The sequence below is a fragment of the Puma concolor genome, chromosome D2 (assembly GCF_028749965.1).
Source record: "Puma concolor isolate L17-30 chromosome D2, mPumCon1.1.hap2, whole genome shotgun sequence".
Lineage (NCBI taxonomy): Eukaryota > Metazoa > Chordata > Mammalia > Carnivora > Felidae > Puma > Puma concolor.
This window is the reverse complement of record NC_141677.1, coordinates 17,641,615-17,657,322: the sequence shown is the minus strand read 5'-3', so window position 1 is coordinate 17,657,322 and position 15,708 is coordinate 17,641,615. Positions and strand designations below refer to the sequence as shown.

The 15,708-nt window shown below is 51.2% G+C and overlaps 1 protein-coding gene across 3 annotated transcripts in view; it reads left to right on the top strand.

The window, feature by feature from the left end:
• Nucleotides 1-13,546, top strand: part of COG2 (component of oligomeric golgi complex 2) — a 46,550-nt gene extending 33,004 nt beyond the window's left edge. For 2 of the 3 annotated variants that reach the window (XM_086679703.1, XM_086679701.1), the window contains 8 exons: nt 1,991-2,052; nt 3,504-3,655; nt 6,260-6,457; nt 7,276-7,348; nt 7,648-7,790; nt 9,779-9,918; nt 11,197-11,377; nt 12,834-13,546. In XM_086679703.1, the coding sequence (XP_086535829.1) occupies nt 1,991-2,052; nt 3,504-3,655; nt 6,260-6,457; nt 7,276-7,348; nt 7,648-7,790; nt 9,779-9,918; nt 11,197-11,377; nt 12,834-12,935 (1,051 nt within the window). In that variant the 3' untranslated portion in view covers nt 12,936-13,546. The remainder of the gene's footprint in view (nt 1-1,990; nt 2,053-3,503; nt 3,656-6,259; nt 6,458-7,275; nt 7,349-7,647; nt 7,791-9,778; nt 9,919-11,196; nt 11,378-12,833) is intronic. The other variant, XM_086679702.1, reaches the window with a different exon arrangement.
• The last annotated feature ends 2,162 nt before the right edge of the window (nt 13,547-15,708 follow it).

Genomic DNA, 15,708 nt, shown 5'->3' with positions numbered 1-15,708 from the left:
GCCGTTCATGAGATGACAGCACGGAGCCTGCTTGGTATTCTCTGTCTTCCTCTCTCTCTGCCCCTCCTCTGCTCACACTCGCTCTCAGAATGAATGGACAAACTTCAAAAACAAGAAAAAAGGTTTACGATTCAGTTTCTCACAGGAAGAAAGTAAATGCAAGTATGACCCAGTGGTCTCCAGTGCAGTGAGCCGGTGGCTCCGCAGAGACTGGGCTCAGTCCCTGAAATGCCGTAGGCTAAGTTCTCCGCCATCTTTAATTGAAGTCTTTCTAGAATATTGTATACACCCGGAACATTCACTGTAGATGTATTGCATTCAGTACATGCTGAACATAATATATCTCCTCCTAGCGATGTGGGCTTTCTGCAGCATCGACATGCTTTCCCTTTGCCCCGAGTACGCGTGTGTGTGGAGTAGACGTGTGCCCTGCAACGCTTCGGATACTACGGGGCAGAGATTGCAATGCCCGGCAGTGTTACCTTCACCGCTTTTATTTTTACGGAAGCGCTTTGCGGTGATTGCGTACCTGTGGCATGCGTGGAGGGATAGGTCTAGAGGCCTCCCCCAAACCCAGATTTCAGAATGTAGAAACATCCTGTCTGGGGTCACCTCTGTTACAGATACCCTAGCAAGTGCCGTGGGCATCACACGCGCGTTTACGAACTCCAGCGCAGCTTCTCAAGGGTCCCCAAGGTGGCCTCTCCCTTTTTGCCGTTTTCCAAGAACGACAGCACCTCACCTCAGTCCTGGAAGTTAACTGCCCAGCAGAGCTGCTCGAGGGGCTGCTGCTGGGCTCCTGGCTGGGGAGGCACAGCTCTGCCAAGTGACCTGGGCAGTTTTACTTTGATGGGTCTTCCAGCGTGGTTGCACGGTCAGATGGCTGTGTCGAGGCTGCGACATAGCACCCGTGCCGCTCACTGGCAGGTTCCCCTGGGCAGTAGGAGGGGGCTTCCTTCCCCAAGGGAAAGCAGCCAGCTCTCGCAGTTCGGGGCGGCCCGGGGTCTGGGGCTCTGGGCCGTGTTGCACGTTCATGGAGGGCACGGCCGCTGCTCTTGGTCTGACGTGCTGTTCCTTTCACCCTCCAGACAGATTCCTTAAGCTCAGGCTCTGAACTGCTTTGAAAAAAATTTGTACTATAAAAAACCCAAAAGGCTCAGGGAAATTACTCTTGAGCGGGTGTCAGCATGTGTTGCCAGCAAGGGAACTAGCAGGTGACGGGTGTGCTGGGGAAGGTCCGACGGCGGAGGTTCCGTAGTTGGGACCCGATGCCACGTGCGCAGCTTGTTTCCAAAACACAGCGTTTTCATGTCACAGAGCCCTGAAAACGTGCCCACGCAGTTACTAAAACGGAATTCTGTGACGGGAGAAGGCGCTGCCTGGTGGACCAGCTGACAACCCAGGAGGACTGACCCGGGAGGCGGGGGCCGGACAGCACGGGAGGCTGGGCAGCAGTGTGAACAGCACACGCAGCGGGCTTTTGTAATGTTCACCGGCTGCTCGCGGTGACTTTTCTCAAACTGCAAACAGATCTGGAGTCCAGCCTTCCCATTCCTTACTTTAGAAACGTTTCCTTTTTTCCCTACGGCAGCGTGAGTCGAGGCGGATCGGAGATCCCGCGGTCTTGTGGCCGCGAGGCGACGACACCGAGTACAGGCCACGTGGGCCTGGCCTGACACGGGCATCTTGATGGCGGTCTAACCGGGTGGTTTGTTTAGTTCGAAAAACACGGGGTTGGTTGTGATTCCAGTCAGCCGCAGATAACAGAGAAGCCCTGCCTGACGGTGGCTTAATCGGGAGAAATTTATTCCTTGCTCAGTTGAAAACAGTGCGAGAATGGGCTTCCTGGGGCCGGCCGGGCATCTGTAAGGGTGTCTTTGGGACGAGCCAGCGGAGGAAGTTCCTGTGGCTCAGGAGGAAGGGAGAACGGGGAGGTAAAGGCATGCAGCAGCAGCATAAACCCTAATCTGTGCTCTTGTTTTTCTCTCAGATTTAGAGAGATCGCAGGATCCTTAGAAGCAGCACTTACAGCTGGGTTGGAGGACGCTCCAGGTAATTTCCGTAAAGCGATCAATGGCGGATGTCACGCAAGGGGTTAGTTAAGCTCAGCGCTTACCTAAGCCTTCGTTTTCTGAGGGTACTTTCACCTTCTTCTGTCGCGCAGTAGGTGAAAACGTAGCTTAAAAACACGGCTCAACCTCTTTTTTTTTTTTTCTAAAATGCTAAAAGTATATTTTTTGGTCCATAAAGCTTCTTTCCTTATAGAGAGGATCAAAAGAACGGACTATTACGCAGCCATATAAAAAAGAACAAAATCTTGCCGTTTGCAACGACACGGAGGGAGCTAGAGAGCGTAATCCTAAGTGAAATAAGGCACTTGGACAAAGAGAAATACAATGTAATTTCACTCATAGGGTGGAATTTTAGAAACGAGACAGATGGACAAAGAAAAAAACGAAACAAACCAAAAAACACAAGACTCTCAGATAGAACAAACTGGTGGTCACCGGAGGGGAGGGGGGTGGGGCGGAGCAGGGGTGAAGTAGGGGATGGAGACAAAGAGCACACGTATCTCGAGCACCGAGCGATGTATGGAAGTGTTGAATCACTATGTTGTACTCCTGAGACTAGTACAACACTGTATGTTGACTCCACTGGAATTAAAATAAGATTGAAAATAAATGCTTCTAAGAACGTAAGAAGCAGACCTCAGTTTTGTTTCTGAATATAACCTGTCACGGGGGATTAGCCCCTGGTGATCAGCGCTTTTTCTAGAAAACTGGATTCCATCCGTTTTCCTCCCAGGCTAAGGTAAAGCGTCAGGATGGCCCTTCCCTCCTGGGGGATGACTTACAACTGGGGCTCCTGCCTCAGGCCTCCTGAGCCCTCGGCCCCAGTCCTGGGACACTGGGCAGGTGACGGTGGGTCGTGGGTTGCAGACAGGTTTGGTTTCCTTCACAGCCTCATTGATCTTGTGTCATGTAGTCACTCCCAGTGGCCACTCACGTAACGCATGGCTGTTTCGATGGCCACACGGGTCTCTAGGCCACTCCACTTAAGTTTCTGCTCCCTTCTGTATAGCTAAGTCAGCCTGACTGCACCGTTTTAGGCTCCGAGGTGGTTTTCCGTCTGTCTTGGCAAAACATGGTCCTATGTGATTGACTTCCTGTATGTAGCGAGTTCCGGTAGAGGAACGGAAGAGCAGACAAATGAAACCGGACAAACTCGGAATTGTAGTTGAGACGTTTGCAGGGGACCACTCCAGCTTGGGTTTGTGGACTTGGTACAAAATACCTGTTGACAAGTGATTGCCGAATGCCATAGATGTTCAATCTCAAACATCCGGGAGGGGGAATCGTGTAAAATTATAAAAACGCACTGCCTCAAAAGATGAAACAGCATGGATTGTGGCCACGTTCCTCACTCTTGAATTATGCATCGGAACTATTAGAATTTAGCTGGGAATTGCCTGAGATTCTTTACGTGTCTGTCTGTTTCTCTAGCTGGCAGTTCGTTTTGCCTTTTGGCTTCTCATAGAACATGGAGCAGCCTTCAGAGGTGCTGGTCAGACGAGATGTTCTTGCCGGTGCTGGCGCATCGTCTGTGGAGGCTCACGCTGCAGATTTTGGCTCGGTACTCCGTGTTTGTCAGCGAGGTGAGGGCTGGCCGCGTAGCTCGTCCAGAATCACGACCGTTGGGAATTAAGGGGGGAGGGGCGCATCTCGGTGGCTCACTCGGTGGAGCGTCTGCCTCTGGCTCAGGTCACGATCTCACGGTTTGTGGGTCCGAGCCCCGCGTCGGGCTCCGTGCTGACAGCTCGGAGCCTGAAACCTGCTTCGGATTCTCTCTCTCTCTGCCCCTCCCCCCCTTGCACTCTGTCTCCCTTTTAAAAATAAGTAAACATTGTTAAAAAACATTAAAAAAGAATTAAAGAGGGACACGTGGGTGGCTCAGTTAGGTAAGCATCTGACCCTTGATTTCGGCTCAGGTCATGATCTCAGAGTTGGTGGGTTCAAGCCCCGTCAGTCAGGCTCTGCTCTGATGGCACAGAGCCTGCTTGAGATTCTCTCTCCCTCTCTCTCTCTGCCCACCCTCGCTCATGTGCACACTTTCTCTCAAAAATAAATATTAAAAAAAAAAAAAAAGATACCTTAAGCTAAATACGCTAAGACTCTTAAAGGCCAGGCTGTCATGAGAGGTCATTTGGAGGACAACAGTCGACTCATTTCTCAAGTCTGTATCCAATATTTGTTTCCTTTTTCTTGCCACCGTTGCCTGTATGGGTGTCTATTATCCCACTGTCCGTGCTTCCTCTTGTGGAAAAGCACTGTCCCGACAAGCTCATTTTCCCGTCTCAAAGCCAGAATCTTCGAGATGCCTCGAAATTAAGACAGAGATGCTCATTTTAATGAAAATGAGTAGAAATAAAAACATATGCATTTTAATCGTATTTGGAAGTTTTAAAAAATCGTATGATCATCTGGACTAAAAGGTAATAAAATTAATTAACCTTCCCTTCATTTCAGAATACCCTCCTTTTCTCCTTGTCGAGTAGTTGACTCTCTTAAGTATCCGCATGCCTGTGAAGATGGATCAGGTGTCGCGCACACAGCTGTAGCAGTGATCGTACGGGTCAGCCCTGAGCACCCAGGCAGGCCCCGCGCCAGCGTCTCGTGCTCAGAGAGGCCCTGCCCCCTCCTGGACAGTCGCAGGGGACAGACAGACATGCAGCCTGTTCACTGTGTGTGATGAATATGAAAATGGACCTAGGCGTGCGTAAGTTGTCAGGAAGGACGGCGTGACAAAGCCTCAGCTATCAGAAGGAATGCAATCTTGAGTTGGAGAGGAGAGCCCGGTTTGTCTTGCGGGGTCTTCTAACGGAAGGAGCACTGGCTTTCACGGCAGACAGACTGAGGTTCTGCCACTTTTTTTTTTTTTTTTTTTAAGTTTATTCTGAGAAAGAACGCAAGTAGGGGAGGGGCAGAGAGAGAGAGAGAATCCCAAGCAGGCTCTGCACCGACACGGGGCTCGAACTCATGAACCGTGAGATCAGGACCTGCGCCGAAATCGAGGTGGCCGCCTAACCTCCTGAGCCACCCAGGCGCCCCCAGGTTCTGCCACTTTGAAATTTTGTGGCCTTGGGAGACTTAGCTCTAGGGGTCCCAGATGCTTCACCTGTGAAATGGCAAACGGTTTCCATACATGAGCAGTAAAAAGGGATCTGTTGACCAGCAGATTGTTGACGGAAGTGCCTGGCGGATTCTGGGAGCTCGGTGGAAGCTAGTTCTCTTTTTCCCTTCTGCCTTCCTCTGCTCAGAAGGGTTCTTTTTTTTTTTTTTTTTTTTTTATTTTTTTAAGTTTATTTACTTATTTTGAGAGAGACAGCACAAGTGGGGGAGGAGGCGGGGCAGAGAGAGAGCGAGAGAGAAACCCAAGCAGGCTCCGTGCTGTCAGCTTAGAGCCCAATGTGGGGCTGAAACTCAAAGAAATGTGAGGTCATGACCTGAGCTGAAACTGAGAGTCGGACGCTCAACCGACTGAGCCACCCAGGCACCCCCCCTTTTTTTTTAAATTTTTTAAGTTTATTAACTTTGAGAGCAGAAGGGTTCTTAACAGACCACCCTGTCCACCAAGCGGTTTCTGAAGACCCCTGTGCAGTTGATTCGGGGGAGGCAGCGGGGTTGATGTGATTCTTCGGGTAGGCCTGAGTAGGCTGGGTCCTGCATTCTTACCAGCCAGTAATTCTCAGGTCTCCAATAAATTATTTTGCCTCGCATGTTCATTATTCCGTTTTTTCCTCATGCCGGGGGTACTTCTCTTTGATTTTTCCCTTGTAACAAATCATTATGCAAGTAACACTTTTGCTGGTACTATTTGAAACGTGGTGAGGTTTGGATTGTGCTTTTTTTATCCTTATTCATTAATTATAATTAACATTAGGTAAATTTACCGAGCAAACCTGGTAAATGATTTACCTAGTTGAGCTAATGAATTTTTTTTTAACTGATGTTCCAGAAATTAATTTTCGTTTCGTTTAGGGACCTGTTTTGTTTTGTGCCTGTTATTTCTAATCACCAGAAAGTAGACACGAGCTTAAGGAGGACAAATGTCCGTGGGGTTGTAGTTTGGCTTTGTTTCTCCTTGTTGTTCTTTCGTTGGTAAACTTTTACTGAATACTTTGCAGATGGTGGGCCACAAAACTTAATGCTCAGGTATGTGACAGGTGGAAAAGTAGTTAATCGTTGAAACGGTTTTTCAGCTTTTACTCAGGCCCATCTCTAATGAAAGTGCCAAGGATATTAAAAAGCCTTTGGTAACTGGTGGCAAAGACCCTTCAGTTACCCAGGGAAACAGTGAAGACCAAGCAAGTGGCCCCGCGGAAACAAAGCCCGTGGCTTCCATTTCCAGTACGCAGCTTATATATGTGGTCGCCGACCTGGACAAGCTTCAGGAGCAGGTAGGCCTGTGTCCCAGGAAAAGTCCAGGGGCTCGGTTCGGTGTTTTCGTAGAAAGTGACATGTGCGAGGGTCTGACCCCATATGGCCTCATGGGGCTTGGAATCGTGGGGCCCAGGGCCTCCCGGAGAGCACAGGTTCGCCCGTGCTCTGAGCGGTCTCTCCAGCTTTCCCCTGCGGGGGGGGCTCTCTGCCTCCTTGCTTGTCAGTCTAGTCTCATATTTTGTGAACCTGGGGGGGGGTCTCTGCTGCCTCTTCACTGTTCCCGTCACAAGTGACGAGTGAGCCGTGCCCCACTGTTCACTAGCTCCGCGTTTTGGCATGATCGCTGGCGGGTTGGATTTTAATGGGTTGTACCCCCACTCGACCACGTATTTCCTGGCAACAGTTAACCTTCGCGTGTACTTTGAAAGTGAACTGTGAAAACTTCTCCCCCTGTTTCTGTGGGTATGTCCATGTTTGGGGCCTTTATCATTAACAGGGCTTTGTGGGCCGAATTTGTGTTTGAGTGCTCTGATACGTGAGTCTGTTTTCCGCTGGTCTTTGTTTGGTATCGGGGAAAGCCACAGAATAGAAAATGGTTTCGCTTCTTCCCTGGGCCTGTTAATAGCCGGGGACTGCTGTTTCCCGTGTTGCTGGATTCTGTTTTAGTGAGAGCGTTAAGAATTTTGCTTTCTTCTGATGAAAACTATAGGAAGTCTTGAGTTTAGTTTCATTTTTCATTAATAGTATTTTAGAGTTTATAGGTGCAAGTTGAATTGCCTCTTCCTTTGATTTGTAAAAAGTAACTGAATATATAAAGTGCATATATTTATTTCAGCTTCCAGAACTCTTGGAAACAATCAAGCCAAAACTTGAAATGATTGGCTTTAAGAATTTTTCTTCTATCTCAGGTAAAAATGAATCTTTAGACTCAGCACATCTCTGAATAAGAAATAATTTAAAATAAAACTTTAGAGCCTGTAATATATATTTAAACCACCATTTTCTTTTCTAGTTGTCAATCCTTGGTTGTTTCTATATTCTGTTCTGTGATGATAATTTCTCTAGATGAGATATTTTGTTTAATTCTAATAAGTTGATTTGATTCGGCTTATTGTTGTACACTCTGTAAATACTGTGACAGTGTCTAAAATAAAATTCGCACCCGGGCCTCAGTAAGTGGCTAAACTCAGTCTCTGTGTCTGGACAGCAGCCCTGGAGGACTCCCAGACGTCTCTGTCCGCCTGTGCTCCTGCCTTGAGTGACAGGATCATCCAAGACTTAAGCGAGTCTTGCTTCGGCTACCTGAAGAGTGCCCTAGAGGTCCCCAGGCTCTACCGAAGAACCAATAAGGTCAGCACTGTTCCCTGGAAAGCCTTTTGAGGTGGGGAAATACATGACAGGAAAGCCACAGAGGCAGGGGGTTGTTGAGCGAGACCCAGAAATGAGTCCACAGGGGTAGCCCAAGGCAGGCCTGCCCGGCCTCCTCCTTAATTGTGAGAAGGGGACTCTGCAGGTGGATGGTCAGCTGCTTTGGTGATTGGACTCACACAGCACGGCCTCTTCCCGGACTCCCTTGGCCTTAAGGAAAGATGGTAGTAATTTGAAAAGAAAGCTTTTTAACAGATACATATTTAAAAAAAAATTTTTTTTTTCAACGTTTATTCATTTTTGGGACAGAGAGAGACAGAGCATGAACGGGGGAGGGGCAGAGAGAGACGGAGACACAGAATCGGAAACAGGCTCCAGGCTCTGAGCCATCAGCCCAGAGCCTGACGCGGGGCTCGAACTCCCAGACCGCGAGATCGTGACCTGGCTGAAGTCGGACGCTTAACCGACTGCGCCACCCAGGCGCCCCACAGATATATATTTTTAATGTTTTTTATTTATTTCTGAGAGAGACAGAGCATGAGCAGGGGAGGGGCAGAGAGAGAGGGAGACACAGAATCTGAAGCAGGCTCCAGGCTCCGAGCTGTCAGCACAGAGCCCGACAGAGCTCGGGGCTCGAACTCACAAACCAAGAGATCGTGACCTGAGCCGAACTCGGACACTCAACCGACTGAGCCACCCAGGCACCCCTTAAAATATTTTTAACTCCTATACTTTGATTCTTGTATTTGGAAAAAATTGAATCGACCTTGCTCCCTTCATATCGTCCTAGCAAGTACCTGCTTTCTGCTGTTCTGTAACTCGAAAAGATTCGAAAAGCTGCATCAGGAATATGAAAAGCATCTCTGAGATGAAAAGGGTGTGGGCACACTGGGGTTTAAAATCGAATTCCCCCGTTGTCTCCTTTGGCAGAAAGGCGACTTGGGGAATTCGTTTCGACCAGAGCTGTCGTTTCCGTTCCTGAGCTCTTCTTTCTGTGCATTTATACGCACCTTTCCTTCTTGCTACATCTCGCTTAATTTTCCATCGAATTTTCTTTTTTCTCCAGTTGTAGAATTGGGTGTCAGGCAGTTTAGCACCAAAGTGATTTTCGGGACCTGTTGTTTTGGAGTGTCCTCGGAGTTCCTTTGCGTCCCTGGTTTGGGGCGGTCTCTGTGTGCCGAGCGCAGGCGTCTTGCCCCACCCCCGCCTGCGTGACTCAGTGCTCTGGAGGCAGTGAGTGCTCAGCGGAGGTGGACAGAGTCTCTCTTGTGGCTCTTCTTTTCCTTTTCCCAAACTCTGGGGCGTGCCAGTAGGATTACCACTTCCAGCAAGAGGACTTTGCCACCTGATTTTCCCTTTCTGGTCTGCCTTGAAGCTCCCACTTCAGAGCGGGAGAGAGAGACCTCCTCTGTATTCCTAGCTACATTCATTTTCTTTGCGGAAGCTACCAGCTTTCCCGTCCGGGGTATTGACCAAGTGCTTGCGGGCCAGATCCGGTGCGCTGGCGGTCAGATGCTGTCGTTTGCTCTTCTCCAGAGTAGGCACCAGTGTCCTTGTTTGCAGACGAAGAAGCTAAAACAGAACAAATTACTCGCCGTAGATCCTTGCGTCTCACTCTGTCGACCAGCAGCATTAGCATGACCTGGTGGGACCCCGTTAGAAATGCACGGCCTCAAACACAGCTCTCCCGGCCCCTGTAACTGCGCACTGCAGTACTTGTTCTCTCTGTCCTTTTCTCTCTCTCTCCCTCTCTCTCTCTGGCTCTAAACATTATTTTCCCTTGCTGTACTCTTCCTGACCCCTCCTGTTCTCAGATATCTTTCGGGAGACAACCTTAGTGTCACTACTGGGGAGGGATGGGGTTCGTTCATGTCTCCAAACTGGCACATTAGTAACATCCTTCCGAAGTTTGAATAACTCTTTTTTTTTTCCTATACATTTTTTTTCAACCCCTACCATCATTACTCCAGGAAGTGCCAACCACAGCCTCCTCTTACGTGGACAGTGCCCTGAAGCCATTTCGCCAGCTTCAGAGTGGGCACAAGGATAAGCTGAGACAGGCAGTAATCCAACAGTGGTTAGAAGGCGCCCTCTCTGAGAGCACTCATAAGTAAGTACCTTAGAAGTAGGCCATCCCAGACTTGCTTAGGGAAGCCCCGAGTCAGAGACCGCGGAGGCCATTGGAGGGTGGCACGTGGCTTGTTGACGACGTCAGATGGCCGCGTCGCTGGACGAGTCGGGTGCAGGCGCTCACACCTGAGTTGGTGGCTGAGCTGCTCTGGCCCCACCCACCCCCTCCCTCCCTGCACCCGGAGTGCGATGGGCCACCTGCCCCCCAGCCGCCCAGGGTTCCCCTGGCCCCGCACCTCCTGGATCAAGTACTTCGCGGGGGCACAGGCACATCCCACTCCCCCGGCACGCCCAGCTTTTGGTGTGCAGGGTGCGTTTCACGCGGCCCTCTTTCTGCAAGGTCAGGCACACGTTTTCCCATAAGATCCGCTCTCTCCTGTGTCCACAGTGGCTCTGCTCGCGCCAGATAATCGAAAGCGCAGACTGGCGAGACCACTGCAGCCAAGGAAGAGAAAACACACGTTCTGAAGCCTGATTGTAACTGATAGCGTTCAGTATCTAAAACCCTGCAACCCGTGAAAATCTCAGGAGGTCTTCGGGATCCCTTTGGTCGAATGTCTCTTCGTTTCTCATTCGATAGACTTTTCCCCAAATGCCGGCATTGAGTTATGTCAAAAGCATCTTACTCAATTTTGCTATTGGATTTTGTTTATTTTCTGATGGTACTTGATTTATTTCAATTACTTCTGAGTTCAGGAACATTTGTGGGTTAATTTAGAACATAACAGTGAATTAGAGTCTTGTTTTTGTGGGCAAATATATACCAAGTGCCGAGTAGCCAGCTTGTAAACAAAGTTTTGAAATACAACTCCTTTATAATTTGCAAATTATATTGAGAGCACTGTGAAGGTAATTAGTGTTATTTAAAAATTTGAAAGCCTTCTGTTCTTAAGATGAACTGTTCCTAGAACTGACCGTAAATGAATCTGTTACTTGCACTTGGGGAATGAGCTCCAGCTGTTGCCCCCTTCGAGTAGGAAAGATCATTTGGCCTTCGATGTTCTCTTGTTGGTGTCCGGGAAAATTGTAAACAGAGTCCACGTGTGTATTTCATAAGTTCTGAGGGATTGTGATGCTAGGGTGTCAAGGCTCCTTTTTTTCAGTCTTACAAAACATTGGTCAGTTCACCATGGCCGATTTCTTTTATTGGAAATGAGTGTTGGTCTTACGAATCTCTTGTGTTGGCCCACCAAGCCAGTCGGTCTGGGGATACACGCTAGCCCCTCGGTCTCACCAGTAAGCGTGTCTTGTGCCCAAGGTACTACGAAACCGTGTCCGACGTTCTGAACTCGGTGAAGAAAATGGAGGAGAGCCTGAAGCGGCTGAAACAAGCCAGGAAAACCACTCCCACCAACCCCATCGGTCCCGGTGGCGGCATGAGTGACGACGACAAAATCAGGCTGCAGCTGGCCTTGGACGTTGAGTACTTGGGAGAGCAGGTAACTGCCGAGCCATCGTCAGGTGCCTCACGTGAGCCCGGACGTGCTGCCGAGGGCGGGCGTGTCCTCCTGGGGCTGGAGGGAGGGGTCAGGGCCCCAGAATTCTTGAGGGGAAAGGATGTGCGTAACGAATACCGGAAATTGACCAACTGGTCTTTGGTGCAGTTGGCATCCACTTGGCTCACGGAGCCCACTCGAGGGGCAGCTCCCAGACGGAGGCGGCGTCCTTTCTGTCCACCACCGGGGAAGTGCCTGACACGTAGTCAGGCGGTTAGAATAAGTAGAGAAGCATTAGCCCGTGGATCTCTCAGTGTGGCCCCTGAGAGGTCATCTAAGCCTGACCTCTTTGCTTCCCTGGCTGAGTCTCCTCTGTTCCCATAAAACACAGGTTTTGGAGTCCCAGCAGGCGCAGGAGCATTGCTGGACGTGGTGTCACTTAGGAGGCAGATGTGGGTTGCATGCCAGGCCTCTCTTCACACAGGTGACTCATTCAAGGATCAGGAAACTTCTCTCGCTCTTGAGAAGCTGGCTTTCTGTACTGTTTAGGGTCCCCGTATAGCACACACCCTCCAGGAAGATCTTGCAGCTGGAGGAGAATTTCCATCCGGAAGTGCTTGCTTTCCTAGCTGACTGAGGACTCTTGCACGTCAGGGTCCTCCCTGGAGATCTAAATTCTGCTGCTTTGATGTGAATTTAGAGATCTATCCCGGCGGAAGTCCGTTGCCCTATTTCTCTCTCTCATAAGAGAAACTTGCAGTCCTTTTACAAACCAGACAATCTGGTAAAGAAATATGAAGAACAAAGAAGCCAGAGAAAGAGGGGGGGTGGGGGTGCAGGAAAAGAGACGGCACTCCTTGGTCGCCAGCCCCCAGAATGAACGGCAGCACGCCGACAGATGCTAAATGCTTGGTGTGGGTTTTTCCAGATTTTCCTGTGCGTGTGTGCGCGTGTGTGTTGCCGTTAACAAAAGCGGGCACGTGGTTTGTCACGACTCAGTTACCACGGCAATCCACGGTAGTTGCTCTGCCACAGCAACCACAGTCCATCAGATTCTAAGAAAATCTGTCGATGACCCGTGAAGACATTAAGTGCTCAGGCCAGTGCTTTTGTGAAAACTCTCCACTTAAAAAAATAGTTCGCTTGGTGATTTCTTTTCGTGCGCCTCCTTTGCAGTCCACAAAAGGGGCTCTTCCCCTGGCAAGAGCCTGATCTGATGGACTGAGATAAATGAACATACTGGCGTCTTTGAATGCGCAGGGTTTAACCCCCAAAAGCGAAGCTCTGCAATAAGCAGATCCTTCCTGTGAAGGGAGAAGGCTCTGCCAGCCTTTGGGGAGCTGCCCTTTTCAGATGCCAGAGAGGATGGGGGTGACATCCCTTGTGTTCTTTATGAGGCTCTTTTGTTCGCGCTCAGCTCACACCGCGGTGCCTTTATCCGCTCTCGTGGCCTTTGCAGATACAAAAGATGGGCCTGGCGACAAAGGACATAAAGAGCTTCCCGGCCCTTGCCGAGCTGGTTGCCGCCACCAAGGACCAGGCAACGGCAGAGCAGCCGTGAGCATCTTGGAAGAGCCCGCGGGGAGGGGAAAGCTGGACGTGGAGCCCGAGGGGAAGAAAGTGGCTCTGTCCTCGGGCCCAGTCTCCGTGGCCAAGAAGTGCTTCCACGGTGCCCGGCGTCTCGAGCAACACGCCAGGGCAGCTTCTCTCCGCACACTGGGGTCTCCTTTCGCCCAGGACAGAACACAGAAGCCTTTTTCCGTTGTATGGAAGATAGTTTTTAAGACACTTGAAACTTTCTACTCTAGTTTACAGAGCAAATTATTTTATTTTTATTGTAAATCTTAGCGCGGAAGAGCTGATTTCTAAAATACGACTAAAGTGAATATATACGTAGGACTCTGGAAAGCTGGGCCCGGGCCCCGACCCCTCTGTCGGAAGCGCCCGCCCGCCGGGGGTGGGGGGCGACCGTGTCGGATGGCTCCCCCTCCTCCGCTGGGAAAGCCAGTGTGCGCGGTGACGCCTCATGACGCCCTGAGAGAGGCGGCAAGGGGTGCCCCCTCCGTTCTCCCCCTGGGTGCTCAGTGAGAGTGCTCCTGGTCACGCTGTCCCGGCAGGAGCTGGAACCTGTAGGAAGATGCATTTCCTGAATAAAAAAAGTGTCTGCCAGAAGCACGTGGGCTCGTGTTTGTGAATCCGGTGCGGGTTGAGTGCTCTGGCCGGGGGGTGGCGTGTCGGGCACATTTCCTCGAGGGCACCTGCCTCTCGCTCTCCTCAGCGGGTCCTCCTCCTGCAGGTGTGGGAGGCGACAAGGCCGCGGCCCTCGTGTCGGGAGAGGCTGTGGGGATGTTGGGAAGAGGTAGACGCCCAACACGGGCCGCCGAGGCAGGGGCGCTTCTCCCTCTAGCCTGCATTTCATTGCATCTCTGTCTCCTGGCCCGGAGGTCAGCTCCAGGGAGAGCAAGGGAAAGAGTAAGCGATCGGCAATCAAGAAAGCAGATCCGGGGGGCGCCTGGGTGGCGCAGTCGGTCTTCAGCCAGGTCACGATCTCACGGTCCGTGAGTTCGAGCCCCGCGTCAGGCTCTGGGCTGATGGCTCGGAGCCTGGAGCCTGTTTCCGATTATGTGTCTCCCTCTCTCTCTCTGCCCCTCCCCCATTCATGCTCTGTCTCTGTCTGTCCCATAAATAAATAAAAACGTTGATGAAAAAAAAATTAAAAAAAAAAAAAAAAAAGAAAGCAGATCCGGGCGCTAGCAGAGATTTTATCTGTATGTGTGTGAGCGCAGTGATGAGGCAGCGCGGGGAATAGCGTGAGAGGAACCCCCGTAAAAGCGGTGAGAGCAGCGACTTCGGGCGCGTGTCCTCCCCGCCCCTGCGGCCGTGCAGCCCCGCGAGTGTTCGGGGCTTGCACGCTGGGCCTGCCTGTGCTCCCCTGGAGAGCCGGTGCCCCAGCCTCAGCACTGAGCCCTGCCCCGGCTGGAGCGGGACTGACGGGTCGGTACTGGGAGTCCAGTCAGACCCCGGCCCGTGGGTGCGAGAGCAGAAGGGATTTGGCATCAGGCTTGGACCTCGCGGTGCTGGGCTCGTAGGCGGCAGGGGGCACGGGGCAGCCGGGAAGGAAGCTGGACGTGAAGTGAGAGAGGGCAAGGCCGACCTGGAGCCAGTGGGGATAGATTGGCACCCACGTTTGTCTCTTGCCGCCCCCACCCCCATCCCCCAAGTTCAGCGATGGGCCTGCAGAAGTTGAGCTCGTGTGCCTGGCCCAGGATTTGAGGGAGGTCCAGCAGGGCCCGCGCGTCGTGCCGGGAGCCGTGTGAGCCACCCGGTGGCTGGGCCTGTGGGAGCTTCTGAGTGCAGACATGCCCTTGTGGGCAAGGCAGACTTCCCTCCGTGCCCAGCGGGGAGCTCTGGGAGTGGAGACCCAGCCCTGCCAGGGTGACGAGACCTGCCTACCTGCCGGTGGTCCCCCGGGTTAGCCACATGGCTGAGCGCCTCCCTCCAGCCCGCCGCTGGTCAACAGTAGCCCCGGTGTTTCCTTTCTCCTTGACTGTTCTTTCTCGTTTGTTTCAAAATGTGGTTGACAAGGATACAGTGTATTAGCCCCTCCAACTCCAGCCTGCTTATCCCCATTATGGAGACGAGGAAACGGAAATTAAGGAGTTAAAATAGTTAAGAAATGGAATTTAAATCCAGGGAAGATGGTTCCAGAGTCCAGATTGTTCAGCAGCAGGTAATTCTCCCTCCTTGATATGAGCATCGGAACAGAGGGGCTGATCAGGCAGGGTTGGGGCCCAAGGCATCCATTTCCCGGACACCTGTCAAGCCCCAGGCTCGGCCTGGGTTCAGTAATACCACATTTCTGGGCTCGTTCTGGGCGACGCCCGTGGTGTCCCACTCCTGTTTCTAGGCTGAAGAAACAAGAACCTTTAGTAAAAAGCAGAACGTTCCAGAACACTTATCCCTGGCTCCCCAGAACGTCTCCTTCATTTAACGTGTGTTTTCTGAGCTTTGCCTTGAAGAGTCATAATGGAACAAAGTTTATGAAGACGAATAATACATTTTTACAGTAAAACTATAATAGTGTTTTACTTTATAGCCTACAGAATCTAAAAGTCTCAAGCAGAGGAGTCTTTCTGGCCAACTGGTCATGTGGTGCCAGGGAGGCAGGGGATGAGTGGGTGGGGGTGCTCCACACAGTCCTCAGGGACCCAGGCTGCCTGCAAGGCGCCACCTCCATCCTGTGGCTTCCGTTCCCCCCCCCCCCGGGGGGTCACTTCCTGTTAGTTCCCTGTGGCTGTTGTAACAAATTACTGCAAACGGGATGGCTGAAAACG